Genomic DNA, 19,435 nt, shown 5'->3' with positions numbered 1-19,435 from the left:
AAATTTAGGATTTGGTATGTTCGTCAATGACAGATTCGCGAAGTTGCGCCAGTAGGGGAATGATAGAAAGCTTTGAAGAGGGTACTTGCTGCTTTAATGATATGATGCCACTTGGGTATGGATCAGATAATGAACCATTGACTCCGTATTCTGTAGTCACCAAGTCACCAGTGGATGACTGTAAGGTTAGATATAAGGTGATCAAAACGGGCAAATTGAGACTTGATGATTGACCGGCAGCAATTATACTTTTTCATGATTGACTGAATATACTTGCTGTTGATATATTTGTGTTAGGTTGATCTTAAGCATGATATACTACTATCTCGACCGGGTTCATCTTCCTGAGTAATCTAAAAGTAAATTTTAGGCTTAGATGGTGGAGTAATGTTGGTCTCACCATTAGCTTTTTAACCATTGGTTGAGAGGCCAAGATGAGAACCTTCACTGGTTCGAACATTTTCTTTCATTTGCATAGTTGAAACCATGAAAGAATGAAAAGCAAATTCCATCCACTGAGATACCCTTGCTAAGGATTGTATGTTCTTCAACGTAGTTTTTTGTGATCCAACAAAAAATAATAAGATTAATTGAACAACAGTCGGATAATCTTAGTAAAAGAGCCCTGGGGATAAACCTCATTTCCTCTTTTATCATTTACGATTTATCTTGTGATGTTGACTAAACTGATAATCAACAGATTGACGAATATCATTAACACCCTGACTATCTTGGCTCTGGGTTAGCCAAGGCTTGTGTGTTAATTGTTGATGGTTCTACTTGGGAAAGAGTGGGTGGTATACCAATCTTCTTCTCTATGACAATTGAGAAGCGATTGGACCCTCCCAAACTTTCTATAGACTTCATGTATTCAGATGCATTGTTTTCTATTATCAAAGCGTCTTCGAGCTCTCGGACAATATCAGCCATGCATGGTCGATAAGCTGAGAAGGGCTCAATGCATGCTAATGCCACTTCCACCACTCTCCACATTGCCTCAGCGTGGTATCCTCCCTTTATGTTAGGATCCACAATTTCATCTATCTTTGATTCCCTTATATAGGGTTTAGCCTGCAAGGAAATGTTCTTCAGATGTAAAGAGAACATTACTTGCATAAATGGTTTTAAAAGTTTGGGGAAACGAGAAGGTAGCACATACCCATTCGACCAAGCTCCACTCATTTCGTGGCCTCTTTATATTTAGAGGCTCCCGACCACTTACGATTTCAAGCAGAACCACACCAAAGCTAAACACATCACTTTTAGCAGACAAATGCTGTGTGGAATAGTACCTGAATGATAAACACATTAGCTCTGTCAGATGGAATTTTATTGATGTTATTCTGCATTGTGCATAACATTGAAATTCGCACATGCATCCATTCGTGGTGAGGGTTGCTTGAGTGATGATCCTGTAAAGGAATGGTGGTTTTGACAAATACAATCCTGCTTAAGTTTGTGAGGCTGTTTATTTTTAGTTACTTAGTCCTCATTGTTTTACCCCATGTAAGTGCACCACAAAGTGTCATATTCTCATTTATAGCATGTGACTATGTACAGGGGATTGGGGTATCGTGGTAGTTGCTAAGTTTACACATAAATACCATGAAGGCGGCTAGAACTGTGTGGAGAACTCATACTTACTCTGGATCCAAATACCCGGCTGTGCCTCGTACTTCCAAAGAAGTGCCACTGTCGCCTTCTTGAGGTGCATACTTTGAGAAGCCAAAGTCAGCAACCTTAGCACACATGCTATGATCCAGAAGTATGTTACTCGATTTGACATCCCTATGGATGACACTACGCCCAGCAAATGTGTGTAGATGTGTTAAACCTGAACCAGTAGATATACTTTGGTAAAAATTCCTGAAGCCTCAATGATGTGAAGCCAAAAAAAAGAAGATAAAAAAAGATGCTACTGGCTAATTAAAGGAAATTGCATGATTCTACTTGATAAGCTGGAAATGATATATATGATAAGCGGGAGAAATGATATTTAGTATATTTAGACTTTATAGACTACCCTTATATGCCATAACGCTGCAGTATAGCCTCGTTACTTACCTCGAGCTGCTCCAAGAGCAATGGAAAGTCTGGTTGGCCAGTCCAAAGTTTTCCTTTTAGCTGCTTCTCCTGTCGATGAATTGTTTATTAGAAAAATCATCTATACCAAGCTAGATTAGGAGTGTAATGTTTCTATGAGGATTACCGTATAGACGATCTTGCAGAGACCCATTAGCCATAAAAGGGTAAACCAGTATCTGTTGGTCATGTTCACAACAATAACCAAGAAGAGGTACAAGATTTTCATGACGAATAGCCGAAAGAAGGTTTAGCTGTAAAAAATATCTCAGTAGCCGTTCATATATAGATTAGACTCATGAAGGCAGAGTTTCTTGACCTGACGATAAATATACAGACACAATGTAAGTCTGAATACAGGATGATTAGAGGTGTCAAAAGTTACCTCATTCTCAAACTCTCGGGTACCCTGAGTTGAGGTGGATGACCGGACTTTTACTGCGACTTCTTCGTCATCAGTAAGAGTGCCACGGTAGACAGATCCAAAGCCACCTTCACCTATCAACGTTCTGTACTTCTGGGTGGCAGCCTCAATGTATTGCAGAGTAAATGCTTGAATAGTTATTGACTTCAAAGGAACATCAGTTGTGCTGGGTATGGAGAATACAGCATCTACAATTTTATGGATGGCATTCTTTAGGAATGTACAGAGTTACAAATGAAATCTTGTAGATGAAAAGGAACTTGAATGTATATTGGCCCTATTTTGTTTCAACCCCAAACTATATGTCCACAAATAGTGAGTCGTAGTTTTGAGTTGATAGGTACATTTCTCTTGCATCCAAGTACCATAGACGTATATTTCTGTACTTGGTGCTTTCTATTCTTATGTTTCTAGATGATTCACGCCCAGTACTTGGACCAAAAAGGAAAAATCTGTGCGTGGGAGGCTTCTCTATTGTGTGGTCTCAATGAGTATAATTTCTACAACCTTACCCAATGTAGTTAAGGTCCTGCCATTGAGACATGGCTGGAGTGTACGCACTACACAGTTTCCCTTCATATAGGAAGAGTCTGGTTTCTGGAATTAAACTCATGGCCTCTAGTTTGCGGTGAAACAACTCTCTCTCTAGGCGAAGCATTTGCCTTCGTAAGTTCTCGTACATGCTTTAAAGCAGCTTACGTATTTTTGGATTCTTAGAAACTGAACTCGTCTTGTCAATAAGATTTGCAATAGAAATAGAAAGGTTTTGTTTTTAGATGGTCAGCAAACAATGTACTTAGGAGCTAGGAGTATATATGTGAAATATTAAGGAGGTGAGAGATAGATCTTTACTCACTTTTTGTCTTCCGGTTTCCTTTCCTATCATATTTTCCCCGACCCACATATTTTCTTCTGTATAAGCAAGCGAAAAATGTTCCAACTGTGATCAGAGAGGATCCAGAAGCGATGGTGCCTAGCATGATTCCGCTGGTCGATCTTTTTGATCTCTGGCTACTACCACATTCTCCAGAACTGAAAATTCAGATGTGCAAAGTTTTTAGAATTTCTCCATTTTTGTTCTGTCCTGCTATTGCTATTGGCATTTTTGAGATATAGGCATTAGATGTCATACTCTGTCATGTAGCTTGAGCTGTTGAAGCTGGTTTGAGGCCCTTTGGTGAGATTGGGATTGCATCCAAAGTATCTGAAGGTGTATAAGAAAATTAGAACTAAAACATCTATAATATAGGTACGAAATAAGATTATGTAAACTACTTACATAATTTTCAGATATGGAAGTGAGGTGAGAGAGAGTGGAAGAAGTCCCATAAGATCATTGTGGCTTAAATCCCTGATAATTAGTGTGTAATAGATTAGGAAATGAATTTAGAAGTCAATCAAATCAAAAGCTTGATCTCAGCGTGCATGAGAATTATTTACAAAGGCAATCTGTGAAGGATTTTTACATTGAGATCAACATGGAGGATGCTTGGAATGCTGGGATTTCACCGTGGAAGTGATTGTAGCTCAAATTCCTGTATACCAAAAGGTAAAAGGAATAGAACATTTATCAGCTCAGAAAATTACATCAAACCTTGAAATAAAAAAACTTGAACTGTCAGTATCCCATACAAATTTGTCAAGTAGGCTAGCTCAGTGATGCTGGGAGGAAGAGGTCCGTGAAGTTTTCTTTTGGAAAGGTCCCTGAACAAGCCGTTTCAAATAAACTGATCGGGTCAGTGATTAAGTTATGCTTGTGATAAATCATAATTCCAGATCGTGGAAGACAGTTAACGTACAGTCCAGTGATGGCAGAGAAACCATTGCTGCTGTTGCAGGTTAGACTGTCCCAAGGAAGAGGAAGGCATGGGTCTCCTGACCAACTATCCCGTAGCCCAATGTCTTTGTTATGCCCCAAGAGCTCATCTTTCACCTTCATTATTGCCCTAACTAAACACATTCAGAGAGAAACCAATGTGAGAATTAAGCATCCCAGTATACGCATCAAAATTTGAGAAGTTTTATATGGTAAGTACTGATATGAAGATATTGATCTAAGGTGGAGGTGTCCCCACTGAAGAGAAGATGAGAGACGATGATAGAGACTAGGTAGAAATTGTTGTTTCGTTAAGAATTCATGGAAATGCTGTATGTCGGAAATTAAGCCTTGACAATGACGGAGAGATGGATTATTAGGCTTACCATCGTCTTGGTTAGTCCCTTGGACCCAAGGGTGCACCTGCAATATCTCATAAGCATTGCAAATGGGTCCAGCATCAAACGCATTTGGGACCTTGGCCAATGTCAGGTTTAAAGAACCATTTGCTGTAAAATTGAAAGCAAGTCTTGCATAGTTGGACCCATTAGCCAATATATCAAAACTCGCCCATGTCTTCTCGCTGTTGATGTATATGTCAAACACTCTTTGCCCTACTTTGACAGTGTCATCGAGCTCAAGAAAGTGGAGGGTTACTGTGTAGTTATAATCTCCTGTGTCAAGGTCATTGTGAAGAATTTGCAACAAATCAGGACTAGCTACTGCTGTTTGAAGAACTTTTGCTGGCACCGTCACATTAGCATTGTAGATGGAAATGTTGCTTCCCTGTATTGGTGACGATGGGGAAATCGTCTTAGGATCAGGTATTCTCCAAATTCTGTCATATTGGTCATCTGGGTACCTGAAAATTTTGTCGATGTGAAAACAAGAATGATCAGAAAGTAAGAAAACTTCAGTGATTTTACTTTGCTTATGCGTCAAGTTTCTCATTGCATTACTTTTATCAGATTCAATATTTCTTGGTTTAGAAAAAGAGTATAAAGATTACCTGACATCTTCTCCATTGTTTCCCAGGTCTACTCTTTTGATCACTTTCAGAACAACAGAAGAATTCCCCCGCAGATACTCTAAATCGTCGTCCAGTGGCCTCAGCTCAAGCTTTGAGATGAAGAGATCTCCCTTGTTTTTAGCTAAGCAGAAGTCGATATACTCATCAGTAGCTCCAAAAATCGCCTCCAAAACCAAGTCGTCCAATGAGTTCACTACACTAATTGGTGTGACACCAATCAGAACATCAAAAGAAGATCCCTGAGGCTGTACAAATTTGTCAACAAGGAATGTGCCCCTGGTCAGATAGTCCCTATTCTTTGTTGTCTTTAAATTGTAACATCTTCTCCCTGATTCAATATTGAAAATCCGAGCTCTGTCATATCCATTCTCTCTTGGCCGGCTTATGTTGCTGCAACTGGTTCTTTCATGGTACCAACCATCATCGGATACCAAAGTTATTGATGTATTTTGCTCTGTAAAATTTTGGTTTGCACAGCAAGCTATACTCACAAAACCTGCAAGATGGTGTCAGTGTTATTCCTTTAGCAAAAATTCCTAGGGTTTAATACTCTGGTAATGATAAGGTCAAGGTTTTTTCCACTCATAAGACCTTTAGTTTTTTTGGTAACCGAGAACACCAAGAAGGGTATCGTTCCTAGTGGAAATTGAACTCAGAACAGAACTTTCTAAGTTTATACGGTTATCACCCAAGTGGTTAATTAAAGTCGGTTTCAGGAAAGATTTATGGATTCCTTCAACAATTACAATGGTTATCTACAGTTCACACGGAATAGTTCACTGCAATAAGTATCAGCTCCACAAGCTATCTGTACCTTCTATGGTTGATGATGATATTACAAAATTAATCATGTTAAATATATCATACAGATCCCACAAAATCTAAAAATCGAAACTTCAACCAGATTGATAAATTTAATCAAGCAATATATTCACCATTTCAATGTTTATAACAGTCTTTGTGCACTAACCTTCTTTCTGTGCACAAACTGATCTGATAAACACAAAGAGGAGGATGAAACAACACTCAATCCGTCTAGAAATCCAAACATCCGTCATCTTCTCATCTTAAAACCGAACTCGCCCCCAATCTGGAAATACCAAACTCCTAATCAAAACATGAACAAATATTCAAAGTTCATATGACCATGTAAGATAAAATTCATCAAGAAGTTCTGGTGGAAAATTGGGTTTGACTTTGAATGGGGAGATTACCCAGCAAGCACTAGGAAAGGAAGATTGGTTGGTTAGAATATGATTAATTAATAATGCAGATTTCATTACCACTTTCATGGTTTGATTATTGGGGTGATTAATGAGTATTATAGTCTAATATGTATATTTAATTAACAGGTTTTTTAAAAATGATTGGACGGAGCAACCATTCCTCCTCGACCATCATTCATACGTCCCTATCTTTGTCCTCTTCCATGGATGCAGAACCATGGAAATGGCTTCTTCCTTGTCTAAGCATCTATACTTAATATACTTTTTTTGTTTTTTGAAATTTAAATGCAGAAAATAATATTAAAATGGCTTAATTTTCAACAAACTTTTACTCAAATTTTTTTTTTTGAAAGTGGAATTGTATTGATAGCAAACAACAGTACATTCTGAAACATAAACGTAAAAGGACATTAGCGAGGGTATCCCCGTATGATGATTGTGATTGCAGAATCCAAGTCTAAGGATGCTAAGCCATTCGATGGGTGGTTACTGTTTCAGGAAGCGTAGAAGATCTCACAATCCACTCAATTAGGCTTAGACAATATCTCTTGGAGGATGAAGCTGTAAGGGATACGTGAAGGAGCCTCTAGATGGAAAATAATTGAAAAGTTGGCCAAAACCACCTTCAGTGGCTGTTGCCCTATTTTCCTGCCTTATTTTGTGGAAAAGTTGGCCAAAACCAGGGTTCATGGGGGCTGCTGTAGTCCCGCTGTAGGCCTTTTGGGCTTCAAAACATTTTTTATTTATTTTTTAAAAATTATATATGTGTAGTATTCGGTGTAACGATTCCAACGACATATTTTTTGTTCGAAACAAAAATCAAATTCATCGCGATCGAAACATCAAATGTTTTGAGTTTATATTCAACGGTTCAGAATTGTTATGCATTTTTCACATTAAATTTGATTTTTGTTTCGAACAAAAAATGTAGTTGGAATCGTTACTCCGAATACTACACATATATAATTTTTTAAAATAAAAATAAAAATATTTTGCAGCTCAAAAGGAGCTACAGCTGGGGCTGCTGTAGTTATTACTACAGCAGCCCCCAAGGACTCCCAAAACCACTGCATGCAGTGACTTCTATTGCAAGGACGAGCTCGTCCGGTGAATTCAGACTGTGTTCATGAACTACACAAAACTCATCTAATGTAATATCGTTTAAGATAATAGAAACTGTGGTTCAACAATATAGAAATACGATGTCAAGCAGTCTTAGGACCTCTGGTTCTTGGAAGCAAAACGAAGCATTAAATAGAACAATATCCTGTAAAAGACGGCCCAACCAAGCATCATGAGAACCTTCTCCCATTTCTTGGATTCCTCAGTCTGAATGTGGAGTAGATTCAATATGTTGATCCCAGTCACGCTTTGCCCATCTGCGTTTACTCCAAACACTTCCTCAGTCTGATATTCATTCATCAAAAGACCTTCATAAGGATACGACATTGTTGAAATTTTGTTCATCCACTTCCAATACGAGGGAATGTCATGGCTATTCAAGAAGTACCCGCAAAAGAGGAAGAACAGAGCTGTGAAAGCAATGACTGCTGCATAACCAAGAATATAGTTAGGAACAACTGAGCTAAGAAAGACAACGAAGGAATTCGTCGAAAGGAGTGAGACATAGAGAACAAGAAGGAAGTAGTAGAATGGCCCTCGAAGCTTCAATGCTTTCCAAACAATGCCAGCGTAAACCGATGCTTGGAGGCCTAAGAAAGGAAGGTAAGTGATGACTCCTGCAATTGTGTAAGAGGAAGCTCTGTAAGCATTGTGGGAGGTTTCACGAACAAAGATGAAGCGTTCCTGGATGAACGCAGGGACAGCGTCATTGGAAGAAAAGAAGAAAAGGCAGACAGTGAAGATGAAGAAGCTGAGACGGTTGGTGATGTGGCGGATATTCTTGAAGTTGCGCCAGATGAGAATCCATGTCTCAGAGAAGAAAGAGTCGACGAATTTGGGGCCAAGCTGCATAGCTTTCCGATCAATGTTAGGTGTGAGATAATCGTCCTCATTTACACTGTAGTCGCTGTTGTGAGCGGTTGATGTTCTCGGGAGGATCTCACTTGAGGATGTGTACAAGCCAGGAGATGAACTGCATAGAAAGCAGACCACTCTCAGTCAGGCTCTAGTATAATTCATACAATGTATTAGAATTTCTGATTATGTTTTTCTGCCAGATTGATGAGTTACATGTAGACATGGTTCTCAATGAACAAAATAAAATTGAGTTTGCACTTTCAAAACATACACCCAAAGGAGCTCATAGTGGAACAGATTACTTTACCTCATTGGATTTTGCATTTTGGGATCATTCCTCCGCCTAGAAGGAGTGAACCTGAGTGTTTGCACAATTCCACTATGGCTAGCACTCCAGGATTTTGATGTATTATTATATGGGCTTCTCACACTATGATCATACTCACTATCTACATCTTTACTTGCTTGCAAGTGAAGCCGCTTTCCATTGTTTGCCTTCCCATCAGACCCTTCCTTCTGATGACAGCCAAGGCTAGAGGGAGGTGGCGTCTGTTGCACCATAGAGATTGACTGGTCCCCCTCAGCCAATGCTGGTGGCTTTACACCAGTACGTGCAAATTCAGCAAGTAACTCAACCCCTAATTCAGATTGATCATAATCTTGTCTCACGTCAGTTAAGTACTCTATTGAGTTTTCACCTTTAGGCACTCTACGCCCCATCCGATTGAGATGTAGTGTGACATCCTTAGGTGACCCTCGAAACATGAGTTGACCTCGAGCCAAAATGATGAGATGATCAAGCAAGAGTTGAATTCGGGAGGAGGGCTGGTGGATTGTTAGGATCACAGTGCTACTGGAGCGAGCAATGTTGTGGACCTTTTCTATTACAGTGTGAGCACTGGTGGAGTCTAGACCCGAAGTTGGCTCATCCAGGAAGAGCAAGGTTGGCTCATGGATCATGTCCACTCCAATCGAAACTCTCCGTCGCTCTCCTCCAGACACTCCTCCTGTTCATTCATCTCCTATATGTATTCCGAGATGACTATAACCAAAAAGTACTCACTAACATATGAAAGAACAATAACAATAAGCTATAATTCCAAAATATTCGAGACTATTTCATTAAGTAATTTCATCAAACGCTTATAGTACTTACGGACAATCCCAGCTGATCGATCAATTGCTCAACCCGCTCCTTCTTATCAGCAATTGAAATCGGACCAAGCCTGAAGTCGGCGGCGAACATAAGGGTCTCGTAAACGGTGAGCATCGGACAAAAGCCTGTCATCCTGCATTACATAAGCTGAAGTTCTCTTGATCAAGGTTGGAGTCACAGAAAGACCATCCAAGGAAACCCTGCCCTTGAGACTCTCACAAGCAATTCGCCCAGCAATTCCATCCAAGAAAGTCGACTTTCCAGCACCGCTAGGCCCCATCACTGCAGTTATGTAACCTTTTGGTGCATACCCAGTAATCATATGCAACAAATCCACATCTTGGTTCAACCACTTCCCTTCCAACTTCTTCTTCTTTGTTACAGTGTAAATAAGGCCACAGAACTGAAGCCCACCAGTGAAGCTCATTCGCTTCTCAATGTCAGTCGTTGTTTCATCACCACGGCCATCCATAGAATCCATTTCTTGAGAAGACTAGCAATGAATCTTTTTCTTGCGTTTGTTTCAACTTAACTTGGGTTTCAATGGGGTTAATAGGTGTTAAAAGACTTGGGAATAGGAGGTGGTTCCAAAGTTTGTATGAAGATGATGAAGCTGTCTCCATTGACAACTCCATTGATCGAAAAGAAAGAAACAAGCGCCTTTCTTTGTTTTCTTCATCGTTGGTAATTCACTGTTTTGGCGTTTTTATGTCCAAACGGACGACTCGTGTGAAACGGTGGAGAATGCTGCATTTCAAAATACGTCACAAAATGACGTCGTTTCGAAACCAGAAAAATCTGGTGTTTTTGTTTGGGAAAAAGGTTTATCAATTCCTGACTCATGCGTTTCTCCTTCTAATCGTTCGTATCAACTCGTCTCCTTCTTCAGTATTAACAGAGGAGTGAAGAGCCATGAAAGCTTTGTTGGGATTGGAGCTTACAGTCTCTATCACAACACCCACTCTTCTCTTTAACTCCTCTATTCCTTTCCCGGAAAAATCACTTCGATCAACAACGACAGCTCTGAAGGTCCCGCCTTTATCTTCTCCATTTCTTCTCCCGTCACCCACCAACCAGATAACAAGAAGAAAACCATGTCACAGCTCCACGACGAGTAAGTAACGACAATCCCACTTGAGCTTATTAATTTTTTTTTCCCTGTAACGGGTATCTGAGATAGGACTGTTTAGGTGCTGAAACAGTTACGAATGTTGGTGAGGCTGAAATTGCGGAAGGGTACACCATGAATCAGTTCTGTGATAAGGTAATCGATGTTTTCTTGAATGAGAAGCCGAGGGTCAAAGAATGGAGGAAGTATTTGGTGTTCAGAGAAGAGTGGAACAAGTACAGGGAGAGCTTCTATCATCGGTGTCGAAGCCGGGCTGAAACCGAAGGCGACACAACTATGAAGGAAAAGTTGACTTCACTTTTAATGAAGGTGAAAAAGGTATGGTATTGGGCGTAGTATTGCTCTTTTCTGTTTGATACTTCAGTGATCCTTCTTCATCTGCTCATGAGTAAAATTTAAAAGTTGTTGAGGGAAATAAGGAAATCAACATCTTTTGAAGGTATCTTGATTCTTAAGGGAATGGGGAACTTGAAGTTAACAAGCAAGATTTAGAGTCTATTAAATGCTACAACATCTCTGCTTTTGAAGTTAGAATTGAGAATGTGACCATTGTCTCTACTAGAAATCCCATTACAAGTTTTTTGATGCAAGTGAAAAAAAAGAAAGAAAAAGTTACAATGCCCACATGTTTTTCCAATGACTAAATGAAGGGTTAAGGGATCATTGTAGATGCTCTTTTGGGTTTAGAGCTTCTTTGTCTTATATGTAATGAGGAATGAGCATTGCAGATTGATGAGGAAATGGATCGGAACAATGACCTTCTTAAGGAGATACAAGACAGCCCAACGGACTTAAATGCAATAGTTGCAAGAAGGCGCAAAGACTTCACAGGGGAATTTTTCCGTTACCTCACCCTACTTTCTGAAAACCTTGACAGTTTGGAGGACCGCGATGGTAATATTCTGAGTATTTGACATGCCTAGTAAGTAGTAACTATTTTTATTGATTGGTTGATTCTCAATTCATGATTTCTGAGATTGCATAGTTTAGTTTTACATAAGGTTTGAGACTTAGCTTGGGATATGGTTTGATTATTGTTGGGCATTTGAAAGCTCTTAGCTTGTGGAATGACCATGGGAACTTGAGACTGCTTCAAAATTAGCAAAAAAACCAGAAATGTCAAAACTGCTAACCTTATATACATTCTTCATGGAAGTAAGAAAGCTTGCCTCCTAGGGCACAATTTACAGTAAGAAATTGTTCATGCCTGCCTGGCTTGGGATTAGGATAGATAAATAGGTTTCTTTTTGCTACCCATACTGGATTTGAAGAAAGTTAATTGAAAATTCTAGCATCAATGGCAACATGACATGGTGTACATGAGCCATGAGCAACATCTTGGAACAACCTATATCTATGATAATATGGACCTTGCCATATGATTCAACGTCTTAATAAAGCTGCTTTGGTGTTTATGGTAATTTTGCTGAGATGAAAACACGTCTTTTTGGCTTTTCTAAAAATAGGTATTTGACTTTATTTTTGCATTTCATTGTGCAGCCGTGGCCAGGCTGGGAGCTAGATGCTTGTCTGCTGTCCGTGTTTTCGATAGTACATTGGAGAATCTGGAGACGTTAGATTCTGCCCAGACAAAGTTTGATGATATCCTCAACTCACCTTCAGTCGATGTGGCTTGTGAAAAGATTGAAAGCCTTGCCAAAGCAAAGGAACTGGACTCTTCTTTGATTTTACTAATAAACGGCGCATGGGCTGCAGCAAGAGAGTCCAAAACTATGAAAAATGAGGTACATTATGAAAACTTTGTGCAGCTCTAATCATGTTAGCTCTGAACGTGCTAGTAAATGAAGATTTTAATCTCAAAATCCTAATTAAGGATAGAATATTTGCTTGTTCTGCGTCCCAAACGTATTCTGAGCTTACGTCTTGGCTGGTTGGGCATGAACGTGGTTGGTATGTGTGAAGACCACATTGGAGAATTTTAGAAAATGATGTGTTGTGTATCAGTTTTGACTTTTGAGGTTATTGTCACATTTTTCTTCCAAAAAATGAGGAATCCAACAGTTATTCGTCTGTTAAAAATATTTTTATTGGATAAACCTGGTCATAATTAATGATATGGGTGTTTTAATCTATGGAATTCTAATGAACTGAGATGCTCCCTGAATTTGTTTGTTCCTCAAAGGACGTTAACCAACAACATATGTTGATGTTCTGAGTTTATTCAACATATGTTCATAATCTGCAAATGCCTTGATTTCATCATTTCTTCTTGCTTTCATGAACTTGTAGTTTTTCTGTTCTGAAATTGTCGACTCTTGACATGTGCAGGTCAAAGACATCATGTATCGTTTATATAAAGCCACCAAAAGTAGTCTTAGAAGCATTGCGCCAAAGGAAATAAAGCTACTCAAGCATTTGCTGAACATAACCGATCCTGAAGAGCGATTCTCTGCATTGGCGACTGCTTTCTGCCCTGGTGATGATATTGAAGCAAAGGACCCTTATGCTATGTACACGTAAGAGAGTATCCTCTCCTTTAGCCCACAGTAAAATCATTATTGATTGCAGATTTTTGAATGCTCAGTTTTTACTGTATCGTGTTCTGTTTCCTAATTGATCATTGTTTGGCAGTACTCCCAAGGAGCTGCACAAGTGGGTAAAGATCATGCTTGATGCATACCATCTCAATAAGGAGGAATCCGACATAAGAGAAGCCAAGCATTTGACTCAGCCTATGGTTATACAAAGGCTACTCATGCTATATGAAACTATTGAAGAAGAATACCTGGAAAAAACCTCATTTCGATCACCTCAGACGGACGGGAAAACTGATTTGGACGAGCTATGAGGCACTGTCCAATTCTCAGCAATACTTTTAAAATCGGACTTCACTTCTTCATGAAGAGATTGCATTATGGTTTCATGACGAAGCCTGAAGGAGGCACACCTGCCCAGAGTGAATATGATTTTTTTTGCGAACCACTTATTGTTGTATGATGTGCTATCAATGTTAGTTGTTTGAAACTGGAAATGGCTTGATGGCCCAAATTTCTTCAACCTTCCCTTGATGCCGACTGGTGTGATATATATATATGTATTACAAAAAAAATTATATACATTAGTATTTGTAAAACTTACCAATCCTGGGAATTGCCCTTAGGAAGTTGTCGTTGTCGGCATCTCTTAACAAGTCTTTTGAACGTCTTATGTATTTGAGGACAATAATGAATGCTATGCTACCAACAGTTGCTAACCATCATCCAACGGTGGTGAGAGAATGGGAAGAAGGTGACTTGGTGTTGGTGCATTTGAAGCGATAGAGAACTTATCACAAACTTAAGCGAGGAAGTTAGCACGGACCTTGCAAAGTATCGAAGAAAATCAGCTCCAATGCTTACATTCTTGAGCTGCCATCTAAATGGCAAATCAGTCCAATATTAATTTTTTTTTTATTTTTATTAACAATTATGTCTTTTTCCTTTCAAGTGAGAACATTCTTCCGGACGCACACATCAAAGAGCACTACAGAGCTCGTACTGTAAATGCTCTAACAGCATTGGGCCGTCGAAAGTCCAATTCTTAGAATCCAAATGAAGACTAAAGTCCAGTTTGAAGGCCCAGCAGAGCCCAAATAATAAAGCCGCACGAGCGGCCCTCGTGACTCGTATCTTGCACCCACGAATATCTCAGCAGGTTTCCCTTTCTACCCTTCTGTTAGAACAGCGACTAGCAGGACAAAATCGTCATTCCAGAAAACTAAACTCTCCCTTCAAAGCTTTTTAACAGCTCGTCTTCCTAAACCCTAGTCTTAAACCCTCCTAGTGTTACCGACGGCAGACTCATTCATGGCCTCCAACGCCCTGCTTCGGTCTCTTAGCCGACGGGAGTTTCGCTCGGCTTCTCGAACTGCTTATAACTCCGTACGCTCTCTCTTTTTCTCGTTGTTTTTGCCTGAGTTTTACATGATTTTACTCGTTTTAAACCAGACAAGATTTTAGGACAATTGAAATTGAATGGTTCAGTCTGTTTTGATGTGGGTATGTCGGCACATATTTATAGTATTGATCTTTGATTAGTGAATTTTGATACTGGTATTAAGTTCTGAGCTTCCGGTCAATGGAAAATTTGGGCATTTACTGGTTGGGTGAAATCTAAGGCTCAAAAATCGTTGAATCAGTCTTTGTTTGTGAAATAGATAATCTCGGGAAAAAAGGTAGGATGGGGTTTGGAAATTTATCTTGATAAAGAAAAAAATTATTTAGCACTCTCATTGTGAAATTTCAGCGTATATGTCTGTCTATTCTGATCAAAGTTCTTCAATTTTTCTTCTGAGTTCTATGCATTAATTTGTGTGAATTTCTTGTTTTTTTTTCCCTGTAAAGTTATATCTCTGAGTAGTTTTATGAACTTATGGTATTTAATTTTGTATATTCAGTTCTTGAAGTAACTGTAGTTTGTATGGTAAAACGGTTTATTGAGCTCGAGATTGTGACTTTTTTCCTCCTGCAGTTAACCGGAAATGCAAAGGCATCCTTGGCCGCATCCCCTTTGGTTAATAAATGGACATACTTGGCACGGGCGTTTAGGTATTTTTTGTTGTTCATTTGCATTATTATGTCTCAAAAAAAAATCTAAGATTTACTGAGATAATCTGTTTGATACAGTTCAAGGCCTGCTGGCAATGATGTTATTGGTATCGATTTGGGAACCACCAATTCTTGTGTGTCAGTGATGGAGGGAAAGGTTAGACTCCCTCCTTCCCTCTCTCCCTCCCTTTCTCTCTCCCCAATTTTCTTAGGACTCTGATATTTTCTGCAGAATCCTAAAGTTATTGAGAATGCTGAAGGAGCTCGGACAACACCTTCGATAGTTGCTTTTAGTCCGAAGGGGGAGCTAATGGTGGGAACCCCTGCCAAACGTCAGGCTGTGACTAATCCTACAAATACAGTTTTTGGGACCAAACGTCTGATTGGAAGACGCTTTGATGATTCCCAGACTCAGAAGGAAATGAAGATGGTTCCATTTAAGATTGTCAAAGCTCCCAATGGTGATGCGTGGGTTGAATCGAATGGACAAACATATTCCCCGAGCCAGATTGGGGCTTTCGTTCTCACCAAAATGAAAGAAACTGCAGAGGCATACTTAGGGAAGACTGTATCTAAAGCTGTGGTCACTGTTCCTGCTTATTTTAATGATGCACAGCGTCAAGCAACAAAAGATGCTGGGCGAATTGCTGGCCTTGATGTTCAGAGGATTATAAATGAACCAACTGCTGCTGCATTGTCTTATGGGTTAAATAATAAAGAAGGTATCATAGCAGTGTTTGATCTCGGGGGCGGAACTTTTGACGTTTCTATATTAGAAATTTCAAGTGGTGTGTTTGAGGTATGTGTACTTTACCATTTTTTAATGTTTTATTTCTCTAGTGCTAACTTTGCTTATTCTGATTATTTGTTGATTCTGTTATCAGGTCAAAGCAACAAATGGAGACACCTTTTTGGGAGGGGAGGACTTTGACAATGCGCTTCTGGAATTCTTGGTGAGTGAATTTAAGACGGCTGAGAAAATTGATCTTACAAAAGACAGACTTGCTCTTCAGAGGCTTCGGGAAGCAGCTGAGAAGGCTAAAATAGAGCTCTCGTCTACATCCCAGACTGATATCAACTTACCATTCATAACTGCCGATGCTTCTGGAGCAAAGCATTTAAATATCACTCTAACTAGATCAAAGTTTGAGGGTTTGGTGAACCGCTTGATTGAAAGGACAAGGGACCCATGTAAAAACTGTTTGAAGGATGCTGGGATATCAGTTAAAGATGTGGATGAAGTTCTTCTTGTTGGAGGAATGACCCGTGTTCCCAAAGTGCAGGAGATAGTTGCTCAAATTTTTGGCAAGAGCCCAAGCAAAGGGGTTAATCCTGATGAAGCTGTTTCAATGGGAGCTGCAATTCAAGGTGGAATCCTTCGTGGAGATGTGAAGGATCTACTTTTGCTGGATGTTACACCTTTATCACTGGGTCTTGAAACTCTTGGTGGAATTTTTACGAGGTTGATCAGCAGAAACACAACCATCCCTACAAAGAAATCACAGGTCAGTACCTTGGTCCTAAAAATTTGAAAGATGCCAATGTAATTTTTAGACTAAAAAATGGGCAAATACTTCAGAAAATTGTGCATCGATAATGTTCACATCCTAAAACCAAGATTTTGAAACACAACATCCTTACAACGAAATCACAGGTATGTACCTTGGTCCTAAAAATTTTGAAAGATGCCAATGTAAGTTCTAGACTAAAAATGAACAAATACTTGAAAATTGTGCATCGCTAATGTTCACATCCTAAAACCAAGATTTTGAAGACTACTTTTTGATGGAGTTTAAAGATTCTTCAGAAACAGTGATTGAAAGCAAATAGTGAAGTTTTTCTGTTGCGCTTTCTAGGACTATTTCACTTTTTCAAATAAGCTTGGAATAGTTTCATGCTCTCTTATGAATGGCTTCTTTTAGGTGCAGCTTTGGCTGTTATGATCAGTCATCCTAGACGATGGATATGTAAATGTGTAATTATTTATGATGGTTCACTCTTTTTAATGTGGTTGCAGGTGTTCTCTACAGCAGCTGACCGCCAGACTCAGGTGGGAATTAAGGTGCTTCAAGGTGAGCGTGAAATGGCAGTTGACAACAAGCTTTTGGGTGAGTTCGAGCTTGTTGGTATACCCCCTGCACCTAGAGGGATGCCACAGATTGAAGTGACATTCGATATTGATGCCAATGGAATAGTCACTGTATCTGCCAAGGATAAGGCAACAGGAAAAGAGCAGCAGATTACAATTCGATCCTCTGGAGGGCTTTCCGAAAGTGAGATTGAGAAGATGGTGAATGAGGCTGAGATTCATGCTCAGAAGGACCAGGAGAGGAAGGCTTTGATTGACTTGAAAAATAGTTCTGACACAACCATATACAGCATTGAAAAGAGCTTGGCCGAGTACAGAGACAAGATTCCTTCTGAGGTTGCACAAGAGATAGAGTCCACGGTTGCAGATCTAAGGAACGCATTGACCGGTGAAGATATCAATGACATCAAGGCAAAGCTCGATGCTGCCAACAAGGCTGTTTCAAAGATTGGAGAGCACATGACTAAAACTTCTGGTGGCTCTTCCTCTGGAGGACCTGGAGGTAGCGACGGCTCGTCCTCTGGAGGATCTGAAGGTAGCGACCAGGCCCCAGAAGCTGAATATGAGGAGGCGGCAAGGAAATAGGGGCGTAGTCAGTTTCCAATGTACTTTTAACATATTAAACATTCATTGAACGTTCCAAATTCATTGTCTTTTGCAGTCTGTATCTGTTCTAGATACAACTTTACTTGATTCTTTCGCCGAAGACAATTTTTGGAACAAACCATGCATAAAATTTATCTTCCAATTTGATTGGAGGGAGATCCAGTTTTGTTGCACCATTTTAGCTACTCTTCTTTATTCTTGATGTTCACAGGAGATTTTTTCTCTGTTCTTATCATTGGCGAGCTAAATGCATGTTCTTAGGATCTAAATCAATATAATTTGTCCTAAACGATGCTCAAATGTGCTATAACTGGACTATTTGTTGTACCTTTACAGTTAGGTGGGATCCTGTTCTCATATTCAACTTGTTTTTGGAAGCTATGACTGTTAATAGTTATTAACTTGAATTTTACCTGGCTGTGTATTTAATGGCGATGCCCGTTACTAGTCATTAACGTGGATTTATGTTGGACTGTTAAAAAGTCTATAAGGCTGCTACGTTGTAGCAGCAAGGGAGTTATGGCATAACTTAAGGTAGATTTTACGTTGGACCATTAGGAAGTCTGTAAGGCTGTTTACGTTGTAACTGCAAGAGAGTTATTGTACCCACTTGGCACTGATAATGTTTTCTTGTACTGAGTCTGAAAACAAAACATATATGGTAATGATAGTGGTACTACACATCTTTCTTTGTACTAGCAAACCTGTTAATCTTATCTCAGTGTAGCATGTAAATCGTGATCTGTATTGTTTTTATTCATGATTGCTTACGTTTCTAAACTTTCTGTTTATATGACGATTTAAAGAGAGTATCAGTTGCAGCTTACTCTCTTTGTCCTGTACCCATATAATCCAAAAAAAGAAACAAGTTCTCAGTTCCTTCCAACTCCAAGCAACTTCTATAAACATGTTAAGAGGGTAAAATGTCCTATTCAACTAATCAATACAATAAATTTACACCATATGATATATATATATATATATATATATATATATATATATATATATATGTATCACATTGAATATACATTAAGCTCCATTATTTGATATTTGTGGGTGAAAGTTCCAATCTTTGACCCTCTATTTTATGCAGTTTCAACTTTCAATCATTCAACGCCATTCCCTCATTCAAAATCCAACAAGATAATGTATTGCGTAATGTTCAAAATTATGTAGGAACTTTCCTCTGGTTTCATATCCGACGGCCAATGGCTCTGATTGATAGTTGTGGATAAGATGAGCGATTATCAATCAATGGAACTTGTAATAATCCTCTCCAACTAAGGGCATTTTAGTTATTTAGTTAACTTGTACTGACGAAATGGAAAACCAGTACTATACTCTCAACCA

General features: G+C 39.2%; 3 protein-coding genes and 1 pseudogene across 4 annotated transcripts; 2 read left to right on the top strand and 2 right to left on the bottom strand.

Moving 5' to 3' along the window:
- Positions 1 to 541: 541 nt before the first annotated feature.
- Positions 542 to 6,867, bottom strand: LOC119995462 (nodulation receptor kinase-like). The gene is made up of 15 exons (XM_038841974.1): positions 6,323 to 6,867; positions 5,332 to 5,848; positions 4,709 to 5,184; positions 4,306 to 4,456; positions 4,139 to 4,210; positions 3,973 to 4,041; positions 3,786 to 3,857; positions 3,639 to 3,710; positions 3,363 to 3,538; positions 2,468 to 2,694; positions 2,210 to 2,336; positions 2,065 to 2,133; positions 1,645 to 1,834; positions 1,160 to 1,292; positions 542 to 1,071 (listed from the first exon to the last, which is right to left on the bottom strand). The coding sequence occupies exons 1-15, from the start codon at positions 6,408 to 6,410 to the stop codon at positions 727 to 729; spliced, it is 2,784 nt and encodes a 927-aa protein (XP_038697902.1). The 5' UTR covers positions 6,411 to 6,867; the 3' UTR covers positions 542 to 726.
- Positions 6,868 to 7,720: 853 nt separating this feature from the next.
- On the bottom strand, positions 7,721 to 10,290 carry LOC119995063 (annotated as a pseudogene).
- Positions 10,291 to 10,564: 274 nt separating this feature from the next.
- On the top strand, positions 10,565 to 13,963 carry LOC119988980 (uncharacterized protein At4g37920). 2 transcript variants are annotated; one of them, XM_038834265.1, is made up of 6 exons: positions 10,565 to 10,828; positions 10,917 to 11,161; positions 11,572 to 11,737; positions 12,344 to 12,588; positions 13,133 to 13,320; positions 13,436 to 13,963. In XM_038834265.1, exons 1-6 carry the CDS (start codon positions 10,627 to 10,629, stop codon positions 13,650 to 13,652), a joined length of 1,263 nt encoding a protein of 420 aa, XP_038690193.1. In that variant the 5' UTR covers positions 10,565 to 10,626; the 3' UTR covers positions 13,653 to 13,963. The 2 variants fall into 2 exon arrangements, with proteins under 2 accessions (XP_038690193.1, XP_038690184.1); XM_038834256.1 differs by having other exon boundaries at positions 10,905 to 11,161.
- A 602-nt stretch (positions 13,964 to 14,565) lies between these two features.
- LOC119995039 (heat shock 70 kDa protein, mitochondrial-like) lies at positions 14,566 to 18,266 on the top strand. Its single transcript, XM_038841397.1, has 6 exons — positions 14,566 to 14,724; positions 15,314 to 15,390; positions 15,469 to 15,547; positions 15,623 to 16,189; positions 16,275 to 16,895; positions 17,408 to 18,266. The coding sequence occupies exons 1-6, from the start codon at positions 14,650 to 14,652 to the stop codon at positions 18,062 to 18,064; spliced, it is 2,076 nt and encodes a 691-aa protein (XP_038697325.1). The 5' UTR covers positions 14,566 to 14,649; the 3' UTR covers positions 18,065 to 18,266.
- The last annotated feature ends 1,169 nt before the right edge of the window (positions 18,267 to 19,435 follow it).

Source organism: Tripterygium wilfordii, chromosome 3 (genome assembly GCF_013401445.1).
Source record: "Tripterygium wilfordii isolate XIE 37 chromosome 3, ASM1340144v1, whole genome shotgun sequence".
NCBI lineage: Eukaryota > Viridiplantae > Streptophyta > Magnoliopsida > Celastrales > Celastraceae > Tripterygium > Tripterygium wilfordii.
Note: the sequence above shows the minus strand (reverse complement) of the source record. Positions and strands in the feature narration are given on the sequence as shown.